The 21,195-nt window shown below is 39.7% G+C and overlaps 1 protein-coding gene across 1 annotated transcript; it reads right to left on the reverse strand.

Annotated features, from left to right (window-relative positions):
* Window positions 1-816: 816 nt before the first annotated feature.
* On the reverse strand, window positions 817-18,739 carry Meioc (meiosis specific with coiled-coil domain). Its single transcript, XM_027427706.2, has 8 exons — window positions 18,674-18,739; window positions 18,016-18,150; window positions 13,146-13,303; window positions 10,492-10,596; window positions 6,705-8,577; window positions 5,686-5,820; window positions 1,806-1,986; window positions 817-1,051 (listed from the first exon to the last, which is right to left on the reverse strand). The coding sequence occupies exons 1-8, from the start codon at window positions 18,737-18,739 to the stop codon at window positions 822-824; spliced, it is 2,883 nt and encodes a 960-aa protein (XP_027283507.1). The 3' UTR covers window positions 817-821.
* Between the last annotated feature and the right edge of the window lie 2,456 nt (window positions 18,740-21,195).

Consider the following 21,195-nt stretch of genomic DNA (forward strand, 5'->3'; position numbering starts at 1 on the left):
AAACAAGAGTCATTATTTTAGTTACTAGGCATCGAGTCTAAAAGATCCAGATAAAGGAATGTTTTATTTTGATTCAATTAAATACTTTGAAATTGGAAATATTTAATAATTGATAGTATAATTAAAATTTAAAGAATATACACTAATGATTTGAACAGGTTTTATATTCAGTAACTTGCATGGTTTTCACACTGGCACGTTCATCACTAATTTAGGAGAATCAGATGCATTTCCCTCCATATACTTAGGCACTAAGATTTCAAATTCATAAATATGGTAGTATTTTAAATATTAAATTTTTACATGAATATTGGGTTTATCCTTGTTTTCCTTTGTTTTCTAGGTATTATCCAGTTTTATAAGGAAAATACTTTTAAATCACAATCAAAACTTGTCTTGGTTACTAAACTGTAGCCATAATTGGGTTACAGTCACTGAGACTCATTATTTGGAATTATACTTACTAAGGCAGAACTAAATGAAACTTATCTCCTAGAAGAATTTCACATTTGCATTTACCTGCACTGAAGAATGGATTTAAGCAATTTTTAGCTGTAAGGGGATATTTAATTAAATAAACTTGCTATCTTTGACTACTCAGAACTCCTAGAGTAATCAATTTTACCTTTGAGTTCACTTTAAACTGTATCTGATTCATTCCAAGCAGATTTTTAAATAGAAGTTAGACTTCATTGAAGTATTAACTTAAAATCTGAAAGAAAATTAATGTACTGAAAGTTTGACAAGTTCATTAAAAATTTTAGCACATCTTGATACATTTACTTCTCAGCTTTTTAACTCTTCCTTCTGCTGGCATCTCCTTAATGTTTATTTGTTTCACCTCTCTGGTTCATTGGATTGCTACTATTTATGCTTTCATGGACTTTATCTTCACAGTTTACTAGCTCTTGGAAAGCCTTTTCCATATCAGCTTGGCCCGATGTACTTGCTGTTTTTGGCAAGGTCATCTGCAGTGCACACCACAGGGTAGTGCGTGCTTTCCGAGTAGCTACACACATCTCTTTAATTGCTGTAGCAAGAGCAAAAACATCTGCAAAACAAACAGGGTTATTGCTTATTATTCACTTAAATACCCCTTACATCTTTTTTTTTAAGATTTTATATTTTAATATGTATACAATATTCTGCTTCCATGTATATCTGCACACCAGAAGAGGGCACCAGATCTCATAATGGATGGCTGTGAGCCACCATGTGGTTGCTGGGAATTGAACTCAGGACCTCTGGAAGAGCAGCCAGTGCTCTTAACCGTTGAGCCATCTCTCCAGCCCCCTACCCCTTACATCTTAAGCAGCTCAGTGCTGTTACTACTAAATGATCAAACATTTTTTTTTTTTACAAAAATGATAGCTAAGCTAATGAAGTACTCTGTTTTTTAAAATAAAGCATAGCAATAACTATGCTTTGATAAAAGAGACTGTATCTTAAGACAGGTAATATAATTAAGTGCATAAAATTAACAAAAGAGAACAAAATACTCGGAATAAATAATGTGGTGATCATTTGCTAATTTGTTTTTAAAATATGTATTAATTTTAGAAATCTAGCCTTTTGGGCTGAAGAGATGGCTCAGCAGTTAAGAGCAGTGGCTACTCTTCCAGAGGTCCTGAATTCAATTCCCAGCAACTATATAGTGGTTCACAACTATATGTAATAGGATATGATGCCCTCTTCTGACATGCAGGTATACATGCTGATATAAGATACATACATATCTTATATCATACATAAGATATAAATAAATAAAATTCAAAACAAACAAACGCAACCCAAAGCATTTATACCTCTGTCATCTTGGCACCTAGGCACTCCTTGTCTTTGCCGATTTGAAGCATTAACAATTTCATCCTTTCTACGTGACTGTACAATGTGAATCGACTCCAAGTGTCTATCAAGAGCAGTAGAGATATTAGCATGAAGGGGAGAGCTTCGAAGGCGTTCCATTTTGCCTAGTAAAGTCACAACCTGAGGGAAACATTTAAATTTTGATAAGGCAAACAAGTCTTTAATGAAACATAATAGAGATGAGAGCCACAATAATCGTTCAGTAAATAAATGGATGCTTACTGTGTTCTGCACTATGCTAGGGGAAAGAAAAAGGGAAAGTATACTTGCTTCTGTATGTTAATTCTAAAAGTTGTAGTTGATCACTGAGAATAAACAATAATGAAAAAATAAAATATTAAACACATTCATGTGACTGACAGTGCAAAGATAAGATCTGATATTGTTTTTGGCAATTCTATAAACAGAAGACTGTTAGTAAGAATCACCCAAAAGAGAATTTGAGTTAAAAAGACAAGTACAGCTGGGCTTGATGACACACACCTTAATCCTAGCACCTGAGACAGAGGCAGGCAGATCTCTAAATTCGAGGCATGGACCACATAGCATTTTCCAGACCAGCCCAAGCTACTTAGTGAGACACTCTCAAATAAATAAATAAACAAATAAATAAATAAATAAATAAATGGAAATAAAAAAATAAAGGATAAGAACTATTCCCAATTAATCCTGACCTCAACAAGTCCTTCTTCTAGGTCTCCAATGTTTTCTTTTTGGAAATAAGAAACAGATCATTGTAACTAACAGCTTTTGTTTTTTTGTTAGAGATTTTATAACATGTGTGTGCTAGTGCGTCAGTCTGGTCTGTCTCTGTGTGTGTCTGTTATACTCGAAGAGGCCACAAGAGGGTATGAGAGTTTCTGAAGCTCAGTACTAAGAACCAAACTCTCATCTTCTCTGGAAAATCAAGAAGCACTCTTTTTTTTTTTTTTTTTTTTTTTTTTTTTTTTGGTTGTTTTGAGACTGGATTTCTCTGTATTGCTTTGGAGCCTGTCCTGGAACTCTTTGAACACCAAGCTGGCCTCCAACTCACAGAGATGTACCTGTCTCTGCCACCTGGGTGCTGGGATTAAAGGTGTGTGCCACCACCGCCTGGCTAGAAAGCACTCTTAACATCTGATACATCTCTCTAGCCACACTTGTTAGTTTTAAGGCATCCATAATACAGACAATACAGATTTAAATTTACACTGAAATGATATATGCTAATGAAAATCTGTAGTGATTTTAATGCCCAGATTACAGCTGTACACCATGCTAGGGCTTTTTGTGTGCGAGACAAGCATTCTATCAACTGAGCTACATTATCTCCAGTCCCAAGAAAGTTTTTGTTAATAAGCTTCAAGATGGCACCAGATGGACTGGAGAGATGGATCAGCAGTTAAGAGCACTGGCTGCTCTTCAGGTCTTGAGTTCAATTTCCAGCAACCACATGGGGGTCGGCAACCATCTATAGTGGGATCTGATGCCCTCTTCTGGTATAAAGATGTACATGCAAATACCACATAAAATAAATCTTTTAAAAAATCCTTTTAATCCTAGCATTTGGGAGGCAGAGGCAGGTGGACCTCTGAGTTCAAGGACAGCCTGGTCTATAAAAGCAAGTTCCAGGACAGCCAGGACTACACAGAGAACCTCTGTCTCAGGGGAGTGGGAGGCATGGGCCACACACCAAGAAAAACCAACCCCCCCCAAAAAAAAAAAGACGGCACCAGGGCTAGGGAGATGGGTTGCTAGATAAAGTGCTTGCCACACAAGTGAAAATGCCAGAGTTCAGATTACCAGCACTCATGTGTAAATCTTGGCAGCCTGCCTATAATACCAGTGCTCCAGAGGCAGAGAGAGGATCCCCTGGGCAAATTGGCAAGCTAGTTTGGCCAAGCTGGTGAGCTATGTGTCCAAGTGAGAGAGACCCTGCCCCAATTTATATGGTAGAGAAGGAATAACAAAGATACTCAATACCAACCTCTGGCCTCTACAGGTATGTGCACACACATACATATATACACACATGTGTGCCATAGATGTAAAATACACACACACACACACTATATCTATATATCTATATCTATCTATCTATCTATCTATCTATCTATCTATCTATCTATCTATGCATGTACATCACACTTTCATGCATGTGCAAAGCTAAAATGTCATTGGGTATATTAAATTAGTATGGGAAGTATTTTTAATATGCCTAATATGTTTCAAAATCTAAACAATGTAAATTAAGGAACTTTTTGATTAATCAACATGTGAATATCAAGTAAAATAATTATCACGGGAACTAATTATAACAAGTCTGTTTCAAGTGTTAAATATTTTCCTCCTATTGTACACCAATCAGATCCTTGAGGGGTAAATAGATAAAAGAAAAAAGTATGCAAAAAGTCCAGTGAGCTAAAAATTATGTTTCTAAATAGGGGAGGGACAAGAGGGTAATGGTTTTTGTTTTGTTTTATCATGTGGAATCTACATTTAAATATGTATGACAAAAGCAGAGCAATTACTTGGAGGAGAAGGGAACAAAGAAGGTAACAGGCAGGTAATAAGCAATGTGCAGTGAGATATATTATATAAATGTCATAATTCTTATTTTTTAACATTTTTTAAAAGGTGTGTGTGTGTGCGCGCGCGCGCACACACGCGCACACACACACGGGGTGCATGTGGATGCAAGTGCCCTTGGAAGCCAGTTAAAAAGAGGACTGGATTCCCTGTTGCTGCAGTTGGTGGTTGTGCTGCCTGATGAGGGTGCTGTGAATTGCATTCGAGTCTTCTGCAAGAGCAGCACATGCTCATAACTACTGAACCATCTCTCCAGCTTCTACATTTCTTTTTCTATGTACATATGTCGGCCTACATATGCATGACCCATATGTGAAAATCAGAGGATAACAGAGGAATTGGTTTTCTCCTTCCATCCACCATGTGGATTCTAAGGGATCCAACTTAGGTCATCAGCCTCAGCATTAAGCATCTTCACACACTTTAAAGTGTTGGACTTTAATAGCATTCTTTCCATTGGGGATTAGTTGCCAACATGGGTTTGAAGTGTCCTTAGATTACTAAAAATATTATGTTGTGGTACTGAGAATGGAACTCAAGGCTTCTTCACACATTATAGGGATAAGTCTACCACTAATTGACAACTATCTCTGGCCCATTCAATTTATTTACTTATTAAATGATTACAAATTAAAAGACTAAATGGATTGTTGTATTTCCCTAATATTCATCATACTTACAGAACCAAAGGTGAATGTATTTGAGTTGTGGTGGGGAGGTGGCTCAGTCAGTGAAATGCTGAGTAAGCAGGAGAACCTCAGTTCAGATCCCCAGCACCCATGTTTTTTTTTCTTTGTTTTAAAAGATAAACACAGTGGTGGGCACCTGTAATCCCAGTGCTGAGGCAATGGAGACAAGAGGATACCTCCTAAATTTTGTTTGTGAGGTAGCCTAGGTTAATCGGTAAGCTCCAGGATCAGTGAGACCCTCCCTGTCTCAAAAAACTAAGGTAGAAAGTAATTGAGGAAGACACCCAAGCACACACAAATAAACACACAAAAGATTTTTTTCCAGCTATATGTAAGTGATTTTACTGTGTTTTTTTGTTTGTTTTGAGCCCACTAATATAGCTGAGGCTGGCCTTGATCCTTCTGCCTCCACTGTCCAAATGCAGAGATTTCATATATATGCCATCACATATGGCTGTAAATGTGACAATAAAATCCTTCACAACTCTAACTTGTTAAAATCCTTTAAATTTTTATCAAATAATTTTTAAAAAGACCATTATTGGATGCTTTTACAGCTTACTCTGGCTTGTTCTCGAAGTTCATCCACAATTAAGCGATCAACTCTGGATGGGTTGGAAGTCAATCTTGGAATTGGAGTATTATTAGTACTGGAAACTTTTTTTCCTGGATAATTCTTGGCAAGGGCTAATTCAGTCTGCAAAATATAATTTTTAGATACTAGCTTTTAAAAAGTAAACACTTTTTCACAGCTCTAAGAAATAGAAAAATTTTGCCTTTAAATAAAATTGTTTTGGTATCAAAATGTAACTAATATAAAGCAGTTATATGCTAACTTAGAAAATGAAAATCTGAGCTGGGCGGTGGTGCCCACCTTTAATCCCAGCAGCTGGGAGGCAGAAGCAGGAGGATCTCTGTGAGTTTGAGGCCAGCTTATCTACAGAGTGAGTTCCTGGGCAACCAGGGCTACAGAGAAACCCTGTTTCAAAAAAAAAAAAAAAAAAAAGACAAAAACCAAATATAAACCACAATAATCGGGAGGAAGAGGCAAGCGGATCTCTGAGTTTGAGACCAGCCTGGTCTCCAGAGCAAGTACCAGGATAGGCTCCAAAGCTACACAGAGAAACCCTGTCTCAAAAAACAACAACAAAAAAAAACCCACAAAAATATTTTTCTTACTTAAATATAACTCTCCAACAATTTAATACTTTAAAAAAGAAAAAAATCATCAGGGGGTGGTGGTGCATGCCTTTGATCCCAGCATTTGGAAGGCAGAGGCAGGTGGACCTCTGTGAGGCCAGCCTGGTCTACAGAATGAGTTCCAGGATAGGCTTAAAGCTACACAGAGAAACCCTGTCTCAAAAAACAAAACAACAAAAACTTCATAGAAAATTTAAAAAGAAAACTCTTTCAAAACCCTGATTTTTCAATCTTTAAATAACCTAGCTAAGTCCTTATAGCAATGAATTTAAAAATTATAGAAGAATTCAGGTTAGAAATAAGTACTCTTAAACCACACTGAGGTAAACAAAAACAAGCAGATGGAATGTACTGTTACTTTTCAATGGATAGTTGTGTTACCTTTTTTCTCTCCTTTTCTAATGCTCTCCATTGCTCATAGCACTCTTCTAGACGAATGTGAAGCTCACTAGCTGGTCCACTACGGGTTTTAATTGGTCTTTGAAATCCAAACGTTGGCACAAAGCCAGAAAAGGAATTATCACCATACATCATATCATTAAAATAAGGATATAAATGGCTTAAGTCATCATAAGAAAACAAATCATAGGAATCCAACAGTGGGACAACTGAATGCCCAAACGGGTGGGTAGACCTTAGGGGAAACCCATTTGAGCCAAGTTGTTGAAAACCCTGATTATGTCTTAAATCTCCCATCATATAGTTATTAGAAAAGCATGAGGCCTGTGTACGATTCACACGGCTATTAATATTGCTGTCTCCACTTCCTTGTCTGTGGCTATTAAAATGACCCTGTGATTCTAACAGATCTTGATATGTATTTTGAGGTAACCCATCAAAATGCTTTGGAATGTCTTCAGGATCATAATGTCCACTCTGGGGCTTGGCTTGAAAATTATGTTTGTTTACATTTTCTATTATCCCATACTGTGAAGCTGAATAGCTATCACAAAATCCATTCTGCTGCTTTATTTTTTTCTCTGTGACGGATTCAAAGAGATTGTCTTCTCCAGTTTTTGTTAGTCCTTCCATGTGATTCACAGATTGAATTCTTTCTGCACCATTGTAACTAAAATCAAAACTAGAAAATGCTGAAGGGTTTTCTTGGCAATACTTCTGAAATAAATTGCTATTTGAGGTTATATTTGTAGATGACAGTTGAGGGAAATCTGAAGAATGGTTAGAACCTTTTGAAGCTGCAGTTAAATGACTATTTAATTTCATCAAGTTACCTTGATTTCGATAAGGAATAGGAAGGTTATTTTTTGTTTGAACATTCATCCAAGTTGGTCTGTTTAAACTGATACCTCCTGAAGATGTTGCTGCATTTGAGAATAAATTCACTGATTTAAAATATTCAGAATTTAGAGGATCAGGCTTAGCAAATTGTTGCTTTTCAGTGACATTAGCAAAATCATTATTAGCTGGACAAGCTGTGTGAGGCTTTAGTCCATATTCTGATTTTAAGCCAAAATCAGCAGTGAATGCTGCTTCCTTTGCAAACTGTTTTTCTGTCAGATGTGGTGTTGTTTTTTGGAATGCAAAATTCTGCTGGTCAGGTATTGTCTCCTCCATTTTTTTCTGATTTGCTGGTTTGACTTGAAATAACTTCGTATAGGCATCTGCTTCCACAGCTGGTGTTTCAGGTGTGCCATTGGCTAATTTTTTACCATCTTGAACACTAAAATTTGAACATTTGTTAAGCTTTGCCTTATTAGGATGAGCATATTCTGGGTATCTACAATAATCGGCATTTTCATTATATCTATTAAATTGGGAAAGAAATATTTCTGCCCTTTTATGCTGTAATGGTGTTTCAAGACCTTTAGCACATATTTTCTCTCTTCCGTAAGAGTAAGTATCAATTCCTGATTCTTTCATGATATCAGACAGACCTGTTTGTGGTGTAAAACAGTTTTTGATAAATGGATATTCTTGGAAAGTTGCCTTAACTGTATCATTTGTCTGAATATTGTAACAATTAGAATGATCACTTCTTGAGAGGTACAACCATTGTTCTTCAAGGTCTAAACCAGTATATCCATGATAAAGTTCATCTATTTTTTGTTGTGGTGTGAGATTATTATTATGCAAGTATTGCTTTTCCACTGCTGACACAGATTCACCACTATAAAAAGCTTGCTGAGAAATAGTTGTATCTATTGGTCTTTTGGTTTCTGTTAAGAGGTCATGGTGATCTACAAATCTGCTTGTGTTCATTGGCCAAACTGACTTTAAGTTGGAGGAGCAGGTCCTAGAACAAGTAAACATATTTAATTACAATTTAAGTCTTGGAGACTTTATCTCCTCTGGAAACATTAGGAAAGATTCAAAAAACAAACAGTAAAACAAAACAAAAAACCATTTCTCTTACCCAACACTTCAATATTTCCCAACCCTTACTTAAAAACTACCACTGCTTTCAGACAAGTCAATCATATGAAATGTGCTATCTACTAGAAGAGTTGTGTGCCAGGGGCTAGAGAGATGGCTCAGAGGTTAAGAGCATTGACAGCTCTTCCAGAGGTCCTGAGTTCAATTCTCAGCAACCACATGGTGGCTCACAACCATCTGTAATGAGATATGGTGCCCTCTTCTGGCATGCAGGAATATATGCAGGCAGAACACTGTATACATAATAAATAAATAAACCTAAAGAGTTGTGTGCCAAATAAATATGAAGTCGTAACAGACCACATAGAGGCATAACACAAGTCATTACTAATGTTTGTAATGCTGGTATAAACAAGCTTACTGAACTGTCAGTTGCTTAATAGTATAGGACATACCTATGTGTAATATATATTAGGTGATGATAATGACTATGTTACTAGTTTATGCATCTACTGTAGTATTTTTTAAATTTCAGATTAGTTTTTATTATTTTTAATTATGTGTATATGTCTGCATGTGGGTATGTCCACATGTGTTCAGTTTCCTGAGGCCAAAGCACTAAACCACCGAAAGCTGGAAATACAAGGTTGTGAACTACCTTACACCGGGGATAAAAATGAGCTTGGGTTCTTTGGAAGAATAGCAAGTACTCTTAATCACTGAGGCATTTTTCCAGACCCTCTATATTTTTATTGCCTGTTTATTTTTAAAAATAAGTTAACTGTAAAATGGTCATTACACTAGCAGCAGCCTTGTTTTTCTATAGTTACACTGTCTCTCATTTCTAGCTTGTTTGTATATTTGTAGACAGTGTCTTGTTAGACAGCCAAAGTCAACCTCAAATGCTTAAACCCTCTAGGCAGCTAGTCCAGGATGGCCTCCTACTCTTAGTCCAAATCGAGATTACAAACATGTGCACCCACTCAGAGCACTTCACAGTTACTGTCTGTCTTTTGTCTACATCAAGAAGCCACATTCATTATATGAATGATTATCCTATACCATTTAGCTTTGGGTAAGGACTGTTCCGTGAAAGTGAAATAGTTTAATGATGCATTTCTTGGAACCTGTCCCCATCATTAAACAATGCATAACTATATGCATTTTAATTTTAATATCTTCACCACACTTTTCCAAAAGTCATTAACCAAGGCCTGAGGTAGACTTTAGGGTCTTACATGAATTATTTTATACTAAGCAGATAGTAAGTTTTTCCTTTGAATAGATATTATATAAAGTGTGTTGACCACAATTTCTAATGAAAAAAGATGGTTTTTGCTTAAAGTATTTTTGAAACTAAAATATTTTAACTGGTTACATATGTATGGCATATTTTCTTATTTATTAACAGGACATTTGGGTAATAGGGCTTCCACACCCAAATAAAACAATTAAAACATTTTAAACCTCTACTGCATGAATAAAATCCAGATGTACTTCTGCAATGTGTAATGAGTTTTATCCTTCAAGGTCTAAGTTTAAAGCTTCTTGGAACTTGTGTTCCTTAAGCCAAACTTTAGCTCATGAACTCAAGAGAAATAACTATGAATTATGCAAGAATATTTTTCCAATCAAAGTTCTTAAGCAAATACAACTTTAGGCTGAAATTTCAATTGTATGGAAAGTACTTCAGCAAAATCAAGGCTCCTAGATATTTTAAAATACCTACTATCCTATGATCCACTGTTAAATAAAAATAAATGTTAAACAACAAAGTAACCTAGTATATGTCAATTAAAAGGTCCATTATACACTATAAAGCTTATATACTAACCCTTCAGCAAAATATGGCTGTGACTTATCCTGTTCTTCCAAAATGTTAGACACAAGTCCATATAAGTCTGTTTCACTGCCATAGTCATTTCTTTCGGTTTGAATCCTAAAAATGAATATCATATATAAACTATCTTATTTATTAAAATATATCAATTTCTCCTTCCATACATACTCCATTCTTTTTCTTTTTTATTCATTTTTCTTTCATGGTGCTAAAGATCAAACCCAGGACCTCATTCATGCTAGACAAGTATTCTAATCCTGAGCTACCTTCCCATCCCCTCTTACCATCTTTTCTGTAAGACATTTAGATTGACTCTATACATCATTTCAAACAAGAAAAAGACAAGAACATTTTCTAAGTTATATCTACTTTACATGATGTTTATTTCTCATTTCTCTATAACATATGCTACCAATTTTAAGTGATCAAGATACAAATTTCTGAATCAGAGTGTTAGAGAAATGCTTGATATCACACCTGAACTCATGTTTAGTTTAATTATACATCATTCTAAATCAGTTCAGTTTTTTCATTTGTTATTTGAAAACCAAATGAAACTGGGTATAGTGGCATACTCCTTCAATGCCAGCACTCCACAGGTAGAGGCAAGCAGATATTTATGACTTCAAGGCCAGCCTTGTCTATAGAGTTAATTTCAGGACAGCCAGGATTATGTAGAGAGAGACACTGTCTCAAAAAAGGAAACAACAAAAACAAAAACTCAGTTGATTGAGGCCACCGTAGGTAAACCTGCCTGAACCAAAAAAAGGGAGAATTTTTTTTCTTATTTTCTTTCCAACACTTCAGATTGTTGGGATATTTTAGAAATAAAAATAAATTTGCCTAACACTAAAATATTTAATTGAGAAAGGTAAACACTAGTAGTCATCTAGTTATCTGTTGAATGGATAATTACTTGAAATATTAAAATGATATTACAAGGGTATGTGACTTACAAACTATATATTGAACAAACACTGGTACCATCAGGTCTAATACTTCTTCCACTATACAGTGTTAGTTTATAAAGATTCAATATGAAATTTTCTTTGTATGTAAGATCTAGAAATTTTTTCACTTAATATTGGCCAAACTATTAGTACTTATCATTGTGGAAGAAAAGACAGAGTGGTCAAGATAAACTTTTACTTTTCTTTAATACACATATTTATGACATCTCTCTCTCTCTCTCTCTCTCTCTCTCTTTCTCTCTCTCTCTGACATGGACTTCACTATGTAGCTCTGGCTGTTTTGGAGCTCACTATGTAGATCAGGCTGGCCTTGAACTCAACAGAGATCTGGCCTGTCTCTGCCTCCTGAGTGCTGCATTGAAAGAATGTCCACCATCCCTGGCCTTTGAATTTTTCAACAACATCTATTAATATTAACTTCAATTATTTTTGAAGAATTGTGTATTATATAGTCTAATATTTCAAAACCCAGAATTTTAAATTTTCAATGTTTTTAATTAGTGGGATTCAACAAATATCTGCTTCCTTGTTAAACTAAAGATATATCAAGCCTCTGTTAATAGCTCCTTTATATGTAATTAAATGTAAAACATCACTCCTAAGCTTCTCCTTCTAACAGCTTTCTGTAATATATTACACACACACACAAATATATTTTACTTTTTGGTTGTGAGCCTAGCCTTTAATGGCTGAGCCATCTCTCCAGCTCATACATACACATATACATATATATAAATATGTATAAAATATGTATACTCTGTGGGTTCAAGGACAGCCTGAAATATATATATATGTGTGTGTGTGTGTATGTGTATATATATATATATATATATCAATCATCAGGCTGTCCTTGAACCCACAGAGTTCAAGAACTAAAGGCAAGTACCACCACACCTGGCTCCATTCTTTCTTTTTAATCCTCACTTGCAAGTCCCTGGTATGTTATTACTGTTATCTTCATTACTGTAAGATTATAAAGACAAGAATAATATTTACTGTATTAGTTCTATTTTCCCCAGATAAATGAATATTTAGCATGCAGTAAGTTCTGTTTCCAGGATAGAAAATACTTTAAAATTTTCATATTGCACCAGGTGGTGGTGGCCAATGCCTTTAATCCCAGCACTCCTGAGGCAGAGGCAGGCAGATCTCTTGTGAGTTCGAGGCACAGCCTGGTCTACAAAACTACACAGAGAAACCCTGTCTCAAAAAAAAAAAAATTAGGGGGCTGGAGAGATGGCTCAGCGGTTAAGAGCACTGACTCTTCTTCCAGAGGTCCTGAGTTCAATTCTCAGCAACCACATGGTGTCTCACAACCACCTTAAATGAGATCTGGTGCCCTCTGCTGGCCTGCAGGCCGAAGACTGTATACATAATAAATAAAATCTTTAAAAAAAAAATTTTTAAAGAAATTTGAAACTATGCATTACTGCAATCCCAGCACTCAAGAGGTAAAAGCAGAAGCATAACAAATAATCTAACCTTTGTCTAAAAACAAACTAAAATGTATACACAACTGACTGTCTATAACTGTCTAGTTTAAGCTTTCTTAAAACTTTGATGAACATAAATTCCCACAATATTAAAATAAAAGACATAAAAATCCAACATACTTTGATCCCTGTGAAATCAGACTTTAAAAACAACTCATTTAGCCTGAGGAATTTATTCATTTACCTGTTCTTTACACTGATCTGCGAACTAGAAGGTTGTTTAACATCATCTCCGTAAGTAGACCACGGTGCGTAGAAGAGCGAGGAGTCTAAAGGACTTGCGTACTCTGTTGATGAAGAGAGTGGGGTGCAGGTCTGCCTTAGGTCTACATTGTCTTCATTCTGTTATTGTAGAGAAATGTTTGTAAATCAGAGAGACCAAAATTTCATTTATCAGAGTATTAACAAAATAAGAAAACAGAAAATATAATAATGCAAGTGTTAGGAGTTGGGATAACAACATTCAACTCTAGAACATAATTATTTTAGCTACTCAAGAACTCTGCCAAAAGCTGGAATATAAGCATTTGCTGACCATTCCAATCTGCTGAAATCCCTCAACTCTGCTATAGCACTGATGCTGAAACAACTACAATAGTACATGAACAAATGACCATAAACTAAAGACACATCAAGTCTCCATTAATAGTTCCCTTATATTAAAAAATAAAAAAAGAGGGATCAGCAAATGAGACGGTTCAGTGAGTAGAGGTTCTTGTCACCAAGTCTCATGACTTGAGTTTGCATCTCCTGGACCCCCGTGATGGAAGGAGAGACCCAACTCTTGCAAGTTGTCCTCTGACTTCCACACATGTGCCATGGACACAGTGCCCTGTCTCCCACCCTGCAAAAAAAATGGTCAGTGTAAATCTTTTTTAATTCATAAAGGCAGTAGCAAAGATGTGGCTCAGAGGGTAAAAGTGCTTGTCCTGAAAGCCTGTGGACCTGAGTTCTATACCTGCAACCCACAGTGGAAGGAGAGAACTCCAAAAGTTGTCCTCTGAGCTCTATATGTGTGCCATGGAATGTGTGCACTTATATTCACATGTGCACATCATACACAATAATTTTAAAGTTTAAATTAAAAATAATAGAAGTAGACATCTTTCCTTTAGGTCTCTTTTTGCAACAGCTTATTGATAGCTATAATTGCTGTAGTTTTTTTGTTTTTGATTTTCTTTCGAGACAGGATTTCACTGTGTAGCTTTGGAGCCTATCCTAGGCACTCGTTCTGGAGACCAACCTGGCCTCAAACTCACAGAGATCTGCCCGCCTCTGCCTCCTGAGTGCTGGGATTAAAAGCGTGTGCCACCAACGCCCGGCTAATTGCTGTAGTTTTAATCGTTTAAACACAGAAGACTTTGTGTGGATACTAGTGGTATTATTTTAAGTAAATTATATACAAAATTCTCTTTTTTTCCTAAATAGGGTCTCATGTAGTCCAGGCTGGCCTTGAACTCACCAGGAGTGACCTAAGATTTTATCTTCCCACCTCTCTCAAGTTCTGGTATTAGTAGTACATCACCAAGGCCAGGTTTACAAAATGTATTCAATGAAAAACATACAACTGCCAGGCGATGGTGGCGCACAACTTTAATCCCAGCACTCAGGAGGCAGAGGCAGGCGGATCTCTGTGAGTTCGAGGCCAGCCTGGTCTCCAGAGCGAAGTGCCAGGATAGGCTCCAAAGCTACACAGAGAAACCCTGTCTCAAAAAAAAAAAAAAAAAAAAAAAAGAAAAGAAAAACATACAATTATGTAAAACTCTAATTTTCATATAAATTCCACATACATTGTTTTGGTTAGTCAACTTAGGAAACAAGTATCTCTTTGTTGTTGTAGTTGAGACAGGGTCTTACTCTGTAGCTCAGGCTGACTTGGAACTCACTTTATAGCCTAAACTGGCCTTGAACGAACAGTAATCCTCCTGTCTCAGATTCCCAAACACTGGGATTACAGGCAGAGCCCCACCTGGCTTCTCTAAGAAACTGGGTCTGGGAATATAGCTCACTGGCAGAATACTAGCCTATCATCAGAAAAAACAAAAACAAGGCAACAGATTACTCAGCAAATACTTGACAAATTAATCCAAAACTCAAGATCTTACTTCTAAACCAAGGGCCTTTTTCACAACTTTTAAATTTTGAGCCTACTTTGTATTTCCAAGAGATATTGTAAAATAAATAAATAAGATAAATATTATCATCTCTTTGGAAATGTTAAAGCTATTAATACAATTAGAAGGAAATACAAGGAACTGGTTTTAATGGCACTCATCTGCAATCCCAGCACTTGTGAGATGGAGGCAGGAGGATTAGTTAAAGGTTAGCCTCAGCTATATGAATGAGGACGAGACCAGCCTGGTCAGTATCAGACTCTGTTTCAAATCCTAAAATTGACCTTATATGTCTGATCATTCTCCTTCCGCCTTTCCACCACTAGGATTATAGGCTTGTACCACCATACCCAGTTTATGCAGTGCTAGGTATCATATTCTGACCTGTGTGTGTGCTAGGCTATGTACTTTTTGATAAAACAATCAACTAAAATAATATGATGAGAAACAATATGGACACTATTCTGTTAAAATATTTACGAAAGTTTGGTAATGTATAAATATTTGGGTCAGTGTTAATTTATTGCTTATACACTTTAAGTATTAAATTCTGACATCAGTACTCTGAAAGCAGTTGTCTTTTTTAATTTTATGTGCATTGGTAAAGTTTGTTTTGTTTTTTGGTTTGGTTTGGTTTTTGCCTTCATGTATGTCTACGTGAAGGTGTCAGATCCCCTGGAACTGGAGTTACAGATAGGTGTGAACTGTCATGTGGGTGCTGGGACTTGAAACCCAGTCCCCTGGAAGACCAGCCAGTGTTCCCAACCACTGAGTCATCTCTCTAGTCCCTGCTTATACACTCATATAAGTAAAATAATTGAATGGAATTAGTCCCAAGTAAATTTTAGTAGAAAGATAATTATAGATAACAGTAGAGACATCTGGTCTTGGGAATGAAAAGATTTCAATTTCAGGGATTGGTGAATATGCCTCAGTTTTCAGAGTGCATATTTAGCATACACAAAACCCTAGTTCAAACCCAGCATCCCTTAACCAGGGCACAGTGGCCACATCTAAAATCTCACCTCTGGAGAAGTAGAGGCAGGAAGATCAAAAGTTCGTTGTCATACTCAGCTACATAGTGAATTAAAGGCCAGCCTGGGTTATTATGAGACTGATTTTTAAAAAGAAGGCTGGGAAGTGGTGGTACGCAGAGGCAGACTGATCTCTGAGTTCAAGGTCAGCCTGGTCTACAGAGGCCATTCCAAGACAGTCAGGGCTACACAGAGAAGAGAAACCCTGTCTTGAAAGAAAAGCAAAAACAAAACCCCCCAAAACAAAAAAACATTTTAGTGAGTTTATATTACATTATAAATGTAATAAAAATTAAACAATAGCATATAATTAAAGACACTATAAAAAAAATTAAAGGTATAAAAATTATCTTTAAATTATCAAGTGTATTTGAAATTAAAAACTAAAAATAAAAAAGTATTTACAACAAATGCTTATTAAAAACACTATCGGGGCTGGAGAGATGGCTCAGAGGTTAAGAGCACCGGCTGCTCTTCCAGAGGTCCCGAGTTCAGTTCCCAGCAACCACATGGTGGCTCACAACCATCCATTATGAGATCTGGTGCCCTCTTCTGGTGTGCAGATATACATGGAAGCAGAATGTTGTATACATAATAAATAAAATAAACAATATCATCATCTTACTAAATAAGCATGAATTTTCTTACACTACTGACACGTAATATTAAGAACAGGATGGAAATGAGCCAATGAAAAAATCTTTTCTCAGGGAGCTGGAGAAATGGCTCAGCAGTTAAATGCAGTGCTGCTCTTCCAGAGAATCCAAGTTCGAGTCCCAGAATCCACAGCTCTCAACTGTGTATAACTTAAGTTCCAATGGATCTAACTGCTTCACACAGACATACATGCAGGCAAAACACGTAAAATAAAAAGTCCTCTGATTTCCACATGTATACTATGACATGTTTCTGTTCCCCTCCCCCCAAAAAAATTAATTTCAAAAATTTGGGTTCTATATAGGACAATATAAATGAAATTTTAAAATTAACAACAACAACAAAGTTTCCTCAGTTTTCTGATTCTGACTGTGGAGCTTTTTCAACATACATGGGACTGGAGTTGTAGCTCCGATGTACAGAGTGCATAGTGAGGTGCCAGGTCCTGGATCTGAGCTTTTACTTAAAGCAAAACAAACAAACAAACAAAAATTTAAAAAAAAAAAACGAAGAAAAAGAAAACAATCTTTTCTGGGGCCGAAAAGATGACTCAGTGGTTAGGAGCACTGGCCGGCTCTTGCACAGGACCCAGGCAGGTGCAATGGCGGCTCACATTTCAGGAGACCTGACGCCCTCTGCTGGTCTCCGGAGGTGGTGCGCAGACATAGATGCTGGAAAAACTACCACACATAGAAAAAAATTTAAACAACAACCAAAAAAAAGATCCTTGTATCGTGCCAACGCTATTCAAAATGCTTTCCTCTGGACCAGTGAGATGGCTTGGGGGACGGGGTGCTTGCTGGTACTCCTGAGGACCTGGGTTCAAAGGCGACAACTCACTGAAAAGTCCTCTGATTTCCACGTCTGCCGTGGCACGTTTCCGTCTCCCCCTTCCCCCCAAAAAATTAATTTTAAAAAATTGGGGTTCCATTATAGGGTAATATAAAAGTAATTTTAGAAAAATTTAAAAAACAAAAACAAAAAAAACCTGTTTCCCGCAGCTTTCTGATACTGACTGTCGAGCGTTTTCAACATCTACGGGACTCGAGTTGGGGCTCCCAGCGAGAGCCAGATCCTCGGTTTGAGCTGGGGCACCGACCGACGAGGGAGGGGGGGTAGGGGAGTGGGGGACGACACGGGGGAGGGAGCGGAGGGGAGGGCAGGGAAGCTGCGGAGGGGCGGGAGGGGGCGGGAGGGCGGGCGGGCGGGAGACGGAGGAGCAGGGTGTTGACTCTAGCCGTCAACGGACCTGCGCTTTGTAGCAATCGTAGAAGGACGTGGAGCCGGTCAGCATCATGCTGTTGAACACATCGGATAATCTACTGCTCGTGTCCACACTGAGGTTCCAGCAACGATTCGCGCTTCCCCGGAACGCCACCTTCGGCTGCTCGGAACAAGGAAACGCGAGGTCACCGTGGAGCGCGGCCACGACCGGGGTTGCGGCCAGGGCCGTCTTCTAACGGCACATCCATGGGGGACACCAACTTAGGGTCGTCCCCCACTCCTCCCCGCTTGCCTCTCCCCTCCGCCCCGCTGCTGCGCACCAGCTCTGAGAGGCGGCCGGCTCGCCGCCCGCCCGCCCGCTCGCTCGCTCGCTCGTTCGCCTCTCGCTCGACGGCCCTGACAGACGCCCGCGCCACAGCGCCTCGACAGGCTGACTGACGGCGGCCGTGGCGGCGTCGCCACCAGCCAGGCCTCAGTCGGCCCGGCCCGTCACGCCTCGCCGAGGGGACCTCTCCACCACCCCACCCCACGCCACCTCACCCCATCCCACCCCCACCCCACCCACCCCCGGCTCGGTCGCGCTCCCACCCGCGACCAGCCATCTCCCCGCGGAGCGTGGAGACGGACGCGCCCGCTCCTCAGCGTCTCTCCCGGGTCGCCATCCTCGAAGCCCCGCCGGTTACCTCAGGTCCCTCCCTCAGGCCTTGGGGGTGACGGGGCCGGCAGGTGTCTCCGCCGCTCACCTCCATGAGGGCCCCCCAGCTCCTCCTGGACTAGCTACAGCTCCCGGGGTACGGGGATGAGGGAGGACGTCGAGGCCCGGCTCCCTCAGCCCGCACCCCACCGCTGCCGCAGCCGCCCTCGGCGCTGCCTGGAGCCGGTGTGTGGGTGGGGGGCCGAGCCGAGAGGGTGCGACAGAGAAGGAGCCGTTACATTGCTACCCGCGGCTCGCGACTAGGCACCGGCCGCCAGCGCCCCGCCCAGCCCACGCCTCGAAGGCCCGTCACCCTTCATCTCGCACCCCTCATTGGCCCGCCGCCCAGCCAATGGGCGGCCGCCCCGGGCTCTGTTACCCCCCTGAGACAAGGCTAAGAAGCAGCGGTTAGCCGACTTCGCTCTAGGCTTGCTCCGGCCACCGCCGAGGTTTTTCCCGCCCAAAGTAAGCTCCTTCGGGATTGGCCGGAGTGGACGAGCGCCGGCCCGCTGATTGGCTGGCAGGAGGCGCGAGCCTACTGGCTTCGGAGCGGCGGCGCCTGGAAGATTAGGGGAACTGCACGGCAACCGAGCCCTCCTCGCCCAGCACCCTGGGCCAACATCTGCTTTTTGTGTCTTGGTGCCCCCCCCTCCCCGAGTTCCCAGAATTCCGCGGAGCCGCCAGCCCCATAGACGGCCGTAACCTTCTTCAGAGGGCAAAGAAACAGAACCCATGTAGAGTTAGGTGGCTGGAAGAAAGCGGCCCGCTGCCCAAGGTTCAGGTTTCCTTTAGGGAGAAGGTATTCTGAGTGTTTTAAATGTGAATGTGACTTTTTGAACAAACTTCACCCTGAATTTTTTTTTGTCGTTTTGGTTTTATTTTATTTATTTATTTTTGTATTTTTGTTGTTGCTGTCGTTTTAAAGCTGTTACGGGGACCTTACGAGCAGTTGACATAGGCGGTCTGATAAGGGGCGTCATGGTCACGGAGAAATGCAAGATCCGTCCCCAAGGCAAGCCTCAAAATGTGTGTCGCGCGAGCATGGGCGCGCACTGAAATATTAAAGAAGTAAACACAGGCGATTTGGGGTGTTTGTGCTTAAAATCAAAATTGGAGAGCCTCCCGGCTAAGTAGACGCTCATTTAGCTCAGGCACTAATGGGAGAAGAGGGACAAATTTACCGGCCCAAGTAGGCCTGACAGTTACTTCAGATTCACGTGATAGAGGAAAATACCAAACGTCAAATTCTGGCCTCCACACAATCGCAAAAGGGCAAGTAAGTGCTCGGGCGCTGCGACACACACACACACACACACACACACACACACACACACACAGGAAAATACCAAACGTATGCACGCACGCACACACACACACACACACACACACACACACACACACACAGAGGAAAATACCAAACGTCAAATTCTGGCCTCCACACAAACGCAAAAGGGCAAGTGCTCGGGCGCCGCGACACACACACACACACACACACACACACACACACACACACACACACACACACACACACACACACACACAAACAAATACAAGAGAGGGCCAGGCAGTGGTGACGTACACCTTGAATACAAGCACTCAGGAGGCAGAGCGTAGGTGGATCTCTGAGTTTGAAGCCAGCCTGGTCTACAAACAGTTCCAGTATAGCCAGGGCTACATAGAGAAACCCTGACTAAAAAGAAAAAGAAAAGAAAATGAAAAAGACAAAAAAGATTTGGGATTGGAGTGATACTTCAGTAAGTACTTGCCTTTAAGAGTGAGAACCGGCCGGGTGGTGGTGGCGCACGCCTTTAGTCCCAGCACTCGGGAGGCAGAGGCAGGTGGATCTCTGTTAGTTCGAGGACAGCCTGGTCTCCAGAGCGAGTGCCAGGATAGGCTCCAAAGCTACACAGAGAAACCCAGTCTCGAAAAACTAAAAAAATAAAGAAAAAAAAAAAGTGAGGACCTGAGTTCCATCCCCAGAGCCTGTGTCAAAAACACAGGCATGATGACTCAAATTTATAATCCTAGCACTGGGGAGGTACATACAGGTAGATCAGTAGGCCTCGCCAACCAGCCAGCCTACCTACTTCACAAATTCCAGGAAATTAAGGCCCTATCTCAAAACACAAGATGGAGACCAGTGTGATGACTCAATAGGTAAAGGCACTTGTCACCAAGACTGATGGCCAGAGTTTGATCCATTATGGAAGGAGAGAATCAACTCTGTTGGCCTAAGGACATAGGTGTTTTGTCATACATGCATATCCATACACATACATGCACACACAATAAATAAATAAAATGTGATTTTTTTTGAGACTGAGTCATTCTGCATAGCCCTGGATATCCTGGATCTCACTGTATAGAACAGGCTGGCCTTGAACTTACAGAGATCTGCCTGCCTCTACCTCCCCAGTACTGAGATTTTAGACCACCATGCCTGGCTCTGATTTAATTTTTTAATTTATTTTTATTTTTCGTGCATGTGTGAATGTCTGTGTGAGGGTGTTG

This window comes from Cricetulus griseus, chromosome 7 (genome assembly GCF_003668045.3).
Source record: "Cricetulus griseus strain 17A/GY chromosome 7, alternate assembly CriGri-PICRH-1.0, whole genome shotgun sequence".
Lineage (NCBI taxonomy): Eukaryota > Metazoa > Chordata > Mammalia > Rodentia > Cricetidae > Cricetulus > Cricetulus griseus.